We start from the raw sequence: 11,386 nt of genomic DNA, 5'->3' as shown, positions 1-11,386 counted from the left end.
AGGAAAGCTGGGATCCATTCCCAGCTCTGCCACTGCCCTGCTGGGTGACCTGGGGCAAGACCCCTCACTTTTCTGTGCCTGTTTTCCTTCTCACCCTCTGTACATCTTGGCTATTGAGACTGGAAGCTCTTCGGGGCAGGGCTTCTCTGAGTGCTCAGTAGCATGGCTGCGGCCTCTTGGAGCTACCAGAAACCATGGCATGGTAAAAAGGACATAGTACAGGGAGTGAGGACCGGGGCACCCTCACCAAGACCACAACAGGGCAGTCTGGCAGAGCACAGCAGTGTCTTGTTATCTCACTGAGCTATGGGGAAAACCGCTCTGACTGAGCAGCTTAGACAAACATGGGGATTTTCTCCCGCACCAGGAAATTATGTGGCTGAAGCAAGAAGCAGCAACGTTGTTAGTGCCACATGAACAGCGGCGGTCAGTGCCAGCTCCTACCAGGTGCAGAGTTCATAGGCCAGGAGGGCCAATGGGGGTGTGTTTTCAAGAGGAGCTCTCTGCGGGAACATCGAGGAGGAGCCAGAGAGCGGCCGGGCCATTGGGAAGTGGGCTGTGTTGCTTTAGACTTAGGCTTTTATTGCCAGGACTGTGAAGGTCAGTGTGACAGAGCAGAGGGTTTGACAGCCTTTGAGTCATCACTCCCAGCAGAGGCTCTGTCAGAGAGGAACAGGAGCTCGACGGCTAGTGGCAGCAGGCCCAGGGGCTGGTTGCTGTCAGGGTGAAGGTTCATTCTGTTATCTCAGGCCCCAAAGATGCATCGAGCAGTGATGGGCAGTGCCTCCCGAGTGCTCCAGGCTACGGTTCAGGCTCCTCTCCTTCTGCCTGGGCTCCCAGCTCCACGTTATCGCGCAATGTCTTCACAACAGCTGCTGGTGCCACCCCCTGCAGTACTGTGGCAGCCCCTGGCCATTCCAGACAGGCTGCTCCTGGGGCCTGGGCCCTCAAACGTCCCTCCTCGGATCTTGGCTGCAGGAGGTCGGCAGCTAATTGGACACCTCCACAAGGAAATGTTCCAGGTGAGGACTACGACTCAACTTCTCCAGAACGTGGTCACTCATTCGAAGTGTTTCCTGATCTGCAGCCTCCCCCTCTCCTCAGGCACCAGTGCAATGTTTTAGATAGCACTTTCCCTTGCTCCTGACCTTCTTTTCCCCTCTTCTGGGTTCCATTCCCACAAGACGTCACTTTCTGAGTCTCCTAGAGTACAGAAGAGGTGCTTTAGCAATACTAATTATAAGTCACTGTTGGGCTGTCATTTCTCCTGGCTTCTTTCAGCTTTTGGTGTCAGTGTGTTTCTTGAAATCTTTCCTCTGTGCATGTGCCTCTGCCTTCACGGCCATGGGGATGACTCATGTGCTTCAGGCTCTTGCAGACTCAGAGCCACAGTTCTGATTCCTCCCCATTCACACTCTGAGGCTGCTCTAAAGCCTGTGACCTTTCAGTCAGTGGAAAGATTCCCACTGATTTGAATGGGCTTTGGATCAAGCTGACAAGCAGTTTGGGGAACTGCCTAGAAGACCACCATCCACTGCCTGTCGGATTCCCAATTCTCCCAGCATTTGGAGAACTCAGGGGTAGAAACAAAATCCTTTCCCTAACCTCCTTCAGTGCTTCCATGGCAAAGCTCTCCATGAGCGGTGCCAGCAGGGTCTGGCATTCGTTGTGCCTAGCTGTTTGGTGTTGGTCTCTAGCTCTTTAGTTCCCTTTCAGAACTGAGTAGAGTGTCTGTCTAGTTCAGCAGTGCCCCATGGGCACCACAAGAGAGGCCTCCCACAAAGATAGGGGTAGGGATCGGTTTTATTTTTGGTAAAACTCATTTCTGTAAGAAATAGCTAAAAGTTGTAAATATAGTGTGTTTGTGGCTTAAAGTCAAATACTCTGCAGTAAGTGACAGCACTACTGGGTCACATCATGAACTCAGGTTTCAGAGTAGCAGCCGTGTTAGTCTGTATCCTCAAAAAGAAAAGGAGTACTTGTGGCACCTTAGAGACTAACAAATTTATTTGAGCATAAGCTTTCGTGAGCTACAGCTCACTTCATTGGATGCATTCAGTGGATGCATTCAATGCATCCGATGAAGTGAGCTGTAGCTCACGAAAGCTTATGCTCAAATAAATTTGTTAGTCTCTAAGGTGCCACAAGTACTCCTTTTCTTTTTACTATTAGTGGGTGTTGATTTCAATGCAGTTACACTGCCAAACTGCAGGTGGCTGCTTTAACCCTGGCATCTTGTCTGTTCTCCTCAGATCATGGATGAAATCAAGTTGGGAATCCAGTATGCCTTCCAGACACAGAACTCACTGACTCTGGCCATCAGTGGCCCTGGCCACTGTGCCATGGAGGCTGCGCTTCTGAATGCGGTGGAGGCTGGAGAGGTGGTGCTGATAGCAGTGAATGGAATCTGGGGCGAGCGCGCAACAGACATCTCCAAGAGACTGGGTATGGGACTTGACCCCCTTTCTGTTTGCTGTCTGAGGGCCCAAGCTACAAACAGCTCCAGGATGGCTCAGACCAGGGACTAAGTTAGATTCTTGCTCACTGCCAGTGGATCTCAGTAAAATGTGTGCTGTGGCTAGGTCAGAACCATTATACAGAGACATGCTGCATCTTGACACTTAGGGCCAAATTGCTTTGTCCAATTCTGGAGTGATTACACTGACCTAGTGTAATTGACAGCTCACTTGGACTCTTGCTGCTCAGATACAGTATGGCCCTGCTCACTCTGCCCTGGCTGGGCACTTGGCAGGCCTGAGAGAATTTGGAAGAAATAGCACTCTCTCCCTTTTCCACTGACTGTCTTCTGGGAGCTCATAGAAATCAGGGAAGTTTTGGCAAAGGCAGATTTTGTTAGCAAGGGGCTTGCTGCAGAATAGAGAGAAAGCTTTCAGGTGCTGAAGGAGAGAAGAAGTTGGGCAGGACTGAACTGTATGTAATATCCCCAAAGACATTTATTTCCCACTTGATTTAAATGAGAGTTAGGTGCCTAAATACCTTTGAGGATCTGCCATAAATCCTTGTCTACACTGGGGTTCTATGCATTGGTGTAATTACACTGGGGTAGCTGGACCAGTGTAAACCCCTAGTGCAAAAGCCTGGTGTAGACACACTGCACTAGTGTAAGTCATGAATTATACCAGGGGAGTTGCAAGACTGGGTAAATTAAACCAGTGCAAGTGATGTATTTTACACTAATACAAGCATTACTAAGGGTTTGCTTTGGGCACATCCATCACAGTACCCTGCTGCAAAAACCCCAGCGTAGAGCAGACCTCACTGAGTAGAAGTAGGTCCAGGGGCCCTGCCATCAATACAGACCTTTGGGGGTAATAAAGGGGAACTGAATCCACCCAGGGAGCCTTAAAAGGAACAGACATCTCACGGAACCATCACCTTTGCCTTTCTCAGAAATGCATGGAGTCCCTGTATGTGATACCCCAGTGGAAGCTATGACAGCTGCAGTTCCCAGTCTTTCAGTGAGAATCTGACTGGGCTACGTTACACTGACACAGTCTTTGTGCTCCATGGTGCCTCCTGGCCTTTACATCTCTGACCCACACAGGGAAATTTCTATTTCCCTTCCTTTCTAGTGAGCCAGTGGTTGGGATGGGGAACAGGGGGGCTGCTACCCAGGGGCACAGCGTGTACAAGTCTAATCAGTGATATTGGGAGGGCTTTCAGCATTTTCCCAGTTTTCAGGTGGACAAATTCCCATGAGGCCAGGCTGGACTTTGACAGGTGTCTCTGCTTCCCAGTTAATACATGACTTATTACACACCCAGAACAACAACTCGAAGTTGGTCATGGTCCATCCACTGATGAGTGGAGGCTTGGCACCATGGCGACCCCACCCCCACCCCCTTCGGGGTGCTTTGTGGCGTCATTGCACCAACCCTGGGATGTTGGTTGCACTGTGCCAAGGTGCCTGTGGGGAATGGCTCTGTGCATCCTGTCCCACACTTGCATATCGCAGCACAGCCAGCACAATCTGTCCCTCATTGTTTAATGTTGGGGGTTCGAGGCTACTGGTGCTATTCAGGGCTGTTGTTAGAGATGGAACTGCACAGCAGGGTCTGCTAGGGCACTTCTGCCAGGGCACTGACTCTCTGTCCTGCCCCTTTCAGGAGCTGATGTCCACCAACTGGTGAAGCCCCCTGGAGAATACTTTGCACTAAAGGAGATTGAGGAGGTGAGTGCTGCATGTATCGGAGCAAGGACGTTGGGACTAGACTGCAGTGCACTGGCGTTGGCTAGAATAGCCTGGGTGACTGCGGCCTCCTGGGACATAAGGAGAGGCAGGAATCCTTATGTTGCTGCAATGGCAGGCAGAGAAAGCAAGAATGGGCTATGCCCAGAGGAGAAACTATTCTCAACAGTCCCCTAATGCATCCTCTGGGCTTACAAGTAGCTGCCCTGCCCAGGAGAACCCTGCAGCTCACCAAGTGGAGGGTGGGCAGCTACTCACACTATCAGAGCACGACTGCAGAGCCTCAACTCCCTGCCCAGTTCTGCCTGCAGCCCTGAGAAATATTGGGAAGAGGAGCATTCCCCATCCTACCTGACAGTAGGGGCACTGTGTGTCTCCGCTGGCTCCTGCCAAAAACGCAGCCCTCATGTGGCAACTCTGTCCTTCACTGCTAGCAGGAAAGCAAAGGGCTGAGCCCCAGCTTGGTGCAATGGAAGCGATGCTGGTTTACACAAGCTGATGTCCTGGCCCTACATTTCTCATGTTGCCATCCACACACCCTTTGCTTTGTTTGTATAAGTGTTTGGGGCTAAGTGTTGTCTCCTTGGCTCTTCAGAGGAAAGACATGAGGGAGTACAGGAAGAAAGCATGGAGAAGTAAGAGAGAGAACCATGCACTGTTTCCACTGGACGCACATGCATTTAACTGCTAGAATATACAGCCCCTCTCGGCTCCCTAGGGTCTGTTAAGTGTAATGCGAGCATTTTCAGGCAGGGCTCCCTCACGCCGAGATTGCTGTGTAGGTTCCTAGCAGAGCTGAGTGCCTGATACACCCACAGTGTCCAGTAGAGGGAGAGTGTTCATCACTAACAAGCCCACATGGCTTCATAACAACATTATTCATTTGTGTTGTGTTAGCACCTTAGAGTTGCCATGGACCAGGATCCCACTGTGCTAGGAGAGGTACAAACACAGCACAAAGAGAGCCTTCCCCAAAGAGCTGACAGTCCAAATGTAAGATAGGAGACAACAGATGGCTACAGACAGACAGGGGAGCACAAGGAAACAATGAGACAACAGGCAGGGTCTCGGCTCGCCAGCCATCCTCAGGGTTCATAGAATCATAGTATCATAGAATATCAGGGTTGGAAGGGACCTCAGGAGGTCATCTTGTCCAACCCCCTGCTCAAAAGCAGGACCAATCCCCAACTAAATCATCCTAGCCAGGGCTTTGTCAAGCCTGACCTTAAAAACTTCTACGGAAGCAGATTCCACCACCTCTCTAGGTAACCCATTCCAGTGTTTCACCACCCTCTTAGTGAAAAAGTTTTTCCCAATATCCAATCTAAACCTTCCCCACTGCAACTTGAGACCATTACTCTTCATTCTGTCATCTGGTACCACTGAGAACAGTCTAGATCCATCCTCTTTGGAACCCCCTTTCAGGTAGTTGAAAGCAGCTATCAATTCCCACCCTCATTCTTCTCTTCCGCAGACTAAACTATCCCAGTTCCCTCAGCCTCTCCTCATAAGTCATGTGTTCCAGTCACCTAATCATTTATGTTGCCCTCCGCTGGACTCTCTCCAATTTTTCCACATCCTTCTTGTAGTGTGGGGCCCAAAACTGGACACAGTACTCCAGTTGAGGCCTCACCAATGTTGAATAGAGGGGAATGATCACGTCCCTCGATCTGCTGGCAACGCCCCTACTTATACATCCCAAAATGCCACTAGCCTTCTTGGCAACAAGGGCACACTGTTGACTCATATCCAGCTTCTTGTCCACTGTAACCCCTAGGTCCTTTTCTGCAGAACTGCTGCCTAGCCATTCGGTCCCTAGTCTATAGCGGTGCATGGGATTCTTCCGTCCTAAGTGTAGGACTCTGCACTTGTCCTTGTTGAACCTCATCAGATTTCTTTTGGCCCAGTCCTCTAATTTGTCTAGGGCCCTCTGTATCTTACCCCTATCCTCCAGCGTATCTACCTCTCCTCCCAGTTTAGTGTCATCTGCAAACTTGCTGAGGGTGCAATCCATACCATCCTCCAGATCATTAAGGAAGATATTGAACAAAACCAGCCCGAGGACCGACCCTTGGGGCACTCCACTTGATACCGGCTGCCAACTAGACATGGAGCCATTGATCACGACCCCTTGAGCCCGATGATCTAGCCAGCTTTCTATCCACCTTATCGTCCATTCATCCAGCCCATACTTCTTTAACTTACTGGCTAGAATACTGTGGGAGACTGTCAAAAGCTTTGCTAAAGTCAAGGAACACCACGTCCACTGCTTTCCCCTCATCCACAGAGCCAGTTATCTCATCATAGTAGGCAATTAGGTTAGTCAGGCATGACTTGCCCTTGGTGAATCCATGCTGACTGTTCCTGATCACTTTCCTCTCCTCTAAGTGCTTCAGAATTGATTTCTTGAGGATCTGCTCCATGATTTTTCCAGGGACTGAGGTGAGGCTGACTGGCCTGTAGTTCCCCAGATCCTCCTCCATCCCTTTTTTAAAGATGGGCTCTACATTAGCCTTTTTCCAGTCGTCCGGGACCTCCCCCGACCGCCACAAGTTTTCAAAGATAATGGCCAATGGCTCTGCAATCACATCCGCCAACTCCTTTAGCACTCTTGGATGCAGCGCATCCAGCCCCATTGACTTGTGCTTGTCCAGGTTTTCTAATAGTCCCGAACCATTTCTTTCTTCACAGAGGGCTGGTCACCTCCTCCCCATGCTGTGCTGCCCAGTGCAGCAGTCTGGGAGCTGACCTTGTTCGTGAAGACAGAGGCAATAAAAGCATTGAGTACATTAGCTTTTTCCACATCCTCTGTCACTAGGTTGCCTCCCTCATTCAGTAAGGGGCCCACACTTTCCTTGACTTTCTTCTTGTTGCTAACATACCTGAAGAAACCCTTCTTGTTACTTTTAACATCTCTTGCTAGCTGCAACTCCAGATGTGACTTGGCCTTCCTGATTTCACTCCTGCATGCTTGAGCAATATTTTTATACTCTTCCCTGGTCATTTATCCAAGCTTCCATTTCTTGTAAGCTTCTTTTTTGTGTTTAAGATCAGCAAGGATTTCACTGTTAAGCCAAGCTGGTCACCTGCCATCTTTACTATTCTTTCTACACATTGGAATGGTTTGGCCCTGTAACCTCAATAAGGATTCTTTAAAATACAGCCAGCTCTCCTGAACTCCTTTCCTCCTCATGTTATTCTCCCAGGGGATCCTGCCCATCAGGATCAGCTTTTGGCAGGCCTCACAGCAAAGGAGAGTTTTAAGGTGGATTATGAGGTGTCTTTGTAGAGGTTTGTAGGGAGCAGCACCAAGAGTCAGGGGCAGGTTGGAGGAAGCATGAAGGAGCTTGTTTGAGGTAACAAGTGGGAGATGATGATGGCGCATGTCTACAATAAATAGGAGCGTCTTGTGGCACTGCTCTCATTGCACAGACACTCCTGTCTTCCAGCAGGTGTGCAACCTCTGCAGCCCACCAATACCTACACCTGACAGCAGCCACAGGAGAGCTCCCAGTGCACCACTGCCCATGCAGGCATCTGACAGTGCCTTTGCCAGCCAAAGCCATCTCAGCATTGGGTGTGGTGTTGCAGAAATTCTGCCTCACGTTCCCCCAACAGTCATTGGCCCTGTGCTGGGCGGCTGCTCCTATGACTCCAGCCTGGTCATTTATATTCCCTCCCTTCTGGGGCAATAAAGAGTCTGACTGACCAGGAGTCTAATGAAGGGTCAGTAATTCCAAGCCCCCGGAGGAGCACTCTGACCCCTTTGCTCCAAGAAGTTGCTGGAACCCCAGCCTGCCCACCCACTCCTCCAAGCTCCAGCCCAGTGACCATGCATTAAACAGTGGGGACTGACTCCTCACAAACCGTCAATGTTTCCCTGAGCTGCTATCTACCTCAGCTCTCCTGGAGGCTTTTGCCAGACTCACACTCTTTACTTCTGCCTCTCTATAAGTCCAGTTTCCTGCCAGTCTGCAGCTGAAGGCAACTCCTTCTCTGTAGTCCCTCTGCAGCCCCCCTCTCCTTGGCCCTGCTTGCCTTCTTATCCTGCAGCTGTTGCTGCAGCTGAGAAGATGGCTAGCCTACCTTAGTGACAGTGGTAGAATGGGATCTCTACACCTCATGACGGCAGGTTACTCTCATGATGTGAGGACTGAGGGGGCTGCGTATTATCCCTGCCTCGCAGAGTGCAAACACAAGGGACAATTTTGCCCATGAAATGCCCCTGTTCTCTGTGTATGGTAGGATTTCTGCCAGAGCAGGGGAGGGCAAACTGCGGCCTGCGGGATTGCCAGCCCCATGGCGCAGTGGGGCTAAAGCAGGCTCCTTGCCTGCCCTGGCCCCGCACTGCTCCCAGAAGCGGCCAGCATCACGTCCCTACGGCCCCTTGGGGACAGGGGAGAGCAGAGGGCTCCATGCACTTCCCTCGCCTGCAGGCACCTCCCCCCCATAGCTCCCATTGGCTGGGAGCGGTACACACAGACCAGGGCACCGTGCTGCAGAGCCGCCTGCCCCAGCCCACCCCCAGGAGCCACTGCCAGATATGCTGGCCACATCCAGGAGTGGCACAGGGCCAGGGCAGGTTGGGAGCCTGCCTGCCTTAGCCCCACTGCACACCGCTGCCACCCCAGAGCCGCTCGAGGTAAGTGGCGCTGGGCTGGAGCCCATACCCTGAACCCCTCCTGCACCCCGCACCCTAACCTCCTGCCCTTAGCCCCCTGCTGCATCCGCACCCCAACCCCCTGCCCTGAGCCCCTGAACCCCTGCCTTGAGCCCCCTGCTGCATGCCTTCTGCACCCGAACCCCCTGCCCTGAGCCCCCTCCTGCACTCTGCACTTTTCCTGCACCCCAACCGCTTGCCCTGAGTCCCTTCCTGCACCCTGCACTCCCTCCTACACCCTGCACTCCCTCCCGCACCCCAACCCCCTGCCCAGCCCTACATTCATGGCCCTGCATACAATTTCCCCACCCAGATGTGGCCCTTGGGCCAAAAAGTTTACCCACCCCTGTGCCAGAGCCTCCTCAGCTTGGTTGGTGTATTTAATTTTCTCTCTCTCTCTCTCTCTCTCCCATCTAGGCTCTGGCGCAGCACAAGCCCTCACTGTTTTTCATCACACATGGAGAATCATCCAGCGGGGTGCTTCAGCCCCTGGATGGCCTTGGAGAGCTCTGCCACAGGTCAGTGGGATCCTCCACATGGTGCCCTGTGGCTGGACAGACTGTCTGGACCATGGACGCACTACAGGAAGGCAGGGATATCGGGGTGTGCTGGGAAACTCAAAACAATCACTACACTTACTAACAATGCCCAATGAGCATCATGCTCTCTAGAAGCCACAAAGCTCCACCACCACCAAGTTGCCACACCTGCATTTTATTCTTGTTCTAAGTCATGGGAGATCATCAGGTGGCCCTGCGAGAGCCCAGGGAACACACATTATTGTTTGCTAAGTGCAGCAGAGAAGAGATAGGCGACAAAGCAGTAGTAAGGGGAGCAAATGTCTATCAACAGCCTCTATTCAGAGGGACTGAATGTGGGGGGCAAAGTGACAGACAGCGCATTGGTTAGGAGAGGGTTCTGCAATCAGGCACAGCACAACAACCATCAGCCAGGTCATTGCTAGGTGCTGAATCTGGGTGTCCAAGGGTAGGATATGTCGGGGTAACATTAATGTCTCACATGGTAGAGCTGTTTGGGCTAGAGGAACAATTCCAGAGGACAAGGCTCCCAAGCTAGGGCTATGTTTCCAAGGGTAGGCTTACCCAGGCTTGGGTTAAGGTTACAATGGAGAAGACTTTCCAAACTATGCTTAGGGAACCAAAGTGTGGGGCTCCTTGAGCTGTGGGTAGGCTTTCAAAGGGTAAGACTCTGTAGGATAGGGTTGGTGTTCTAGCACTTCAAGCTTCACGGGCTAGGGTTAATGTTCCAAAGGATAGGCCGCCCTAGGTTCAGGTTAGGGTTCAAGAGAGCAGGGCTCCACGGGCTAGGGTTCTAACAGATAAGATTCCCTCAGCAAGAGTTAGGGATGCAAAGAGTAATGCTTCCTGGATTAGGGTTCAGGTTCCAGAGGGTAGGGCTCTCCAGGCTAGGGTTTGGGTTCCAGAGAGTAGGGCTATGTAGGATAGGGCAGTGATTCTCAAACAGAATGCAGACCCTTGGGGGTACTCAGAGGTCTTCCAGGGGGTACATCAACTCACCTAGATGTTTGCCTAGTTTTATAACAGGCTACATAAAAAGCAGTAGCGAAGTCAGTACAAACTAAAATTTCATACAGACAATGACTTGTTTATACTGCTCTATATTAGGGTTGCCAACATTCTAATCACACAAAACTGAATACCCTTGCCCCGCCCCTTTACTGAGGCCCTGCCCCCTTCTCCCCCGCTCACTACATTTCCCCTCCCTCGGTGGCTCGCTCGCCCCCATCCTCATTCACTTTCACTGGGCTGGGGCAGGGGGTTGGGGTGCAGGAGGGGGTGATGGCTCTAACTGAGGGTGCGGGCTCCAGGGTGGGGCTAGAAATGATGGGGCTGGGGCTGAGGGGTTTGGGGTGCAGGAGGCGGCTCCAGACGGGGGCTGGGGCCGAGGGATTCAGAGTGCAGGAGGGGGCTGTGGATTGAGGCAGGAGGTGGGGGGGCAGCAGGGGGTACGGATGCTGGGCTGGGGGTGTGGGCTCTGGGGTGGGGCCGGGGATGAGGTGTTTGGAGTTCAGGAGGAGGCTGCAGGCTTGGGGGGCTCAGGGCTGGGGTAGGGGTTTGGGGCTCAGGGCCAAGGGGCTCTGCGCCCTGCTCTTGCCCGCAGGCACCACCACCCCAGCTCCCGTTGGCTGTGGTTCCCAGCCAATGGGAGTGCGGAGCTGGTGCTCAGGGCAGGGCAGTGCACGGAGCCCCATGGCCCTCCCACCTAGGAGCTGGACATGCTGGCCACTTCCGGGGTGCATCGCGGTGCCAGGACAGGTGGGACTAGCCGGTCTTAGCCCCGCAGCACCACTGACCAGACTTTTAATGGCCTGGTCAGCATTCCAGTCGAAAACTGGACACCTGGCAACCCTACTCTATATACTATATGTAAGTGGGGGAATGGTCCAGCTATTGTGGGGAACTTTCCCGGCTTATACAATACCCCGGTGAAATGGGCTGAAAGGATCTGAGTTCTCGCTCCCACTTCCTTTTACC

At 52.3% G+C, this 11,386-nt stretch overlaps 1 protein-coding gene across 1 annotated transcript in view; it reads left to right on the top strand.

The window, feature by feature from the left end:
* Positions 1-517: 517 nt before the first annotated feature.
* Positions 518-11,386, top strand: part of AGXT (alanine--glyoxylate aminotransferase) — a 33,723-nt gene continuing 22,854 nt past the window's right edge. Inside the window, exons 1-4 of the mRNA XM_048865019.2 lie at positions 518-1,022; positions 2,253-2,445; positions 4,128-4,192; positions 9,288-9,388. Coding sequence (XP_048720976.1) covers positions 759-1,022; positions 2,253-2,445; positions 4,128-4,192; positions 9,288-9,388 — 623 coding nt within the window. The 5' untranslated portion in view covers positions 518-758. The remainder of the gene's footprint in view (positions 1,023-2,252; positions 2,446-4,127; positions 4,193-9,287; positions 9,389-11,386) is intronic.

The sequence above is a fragment of the Caretta caretta genome, chromosome 9 (genome assembly GCF_965140235.1).
Source record: "Caretta caretta isolate rCarCar2 chromosome 9, rCarCar1.hap1, whole genome shotgun sequence".
NCBI classification, from domain to species: Eukaryota; Metazoa; Chordata; order Testudines; family Cheloniidae; genus Caretta; species Caretta caretta.
The sequence above is the reverse complement of the archived record's forward strand: the minus strand, read 5'-3'. Positions and strand labels throughout refer to the sequence as shown.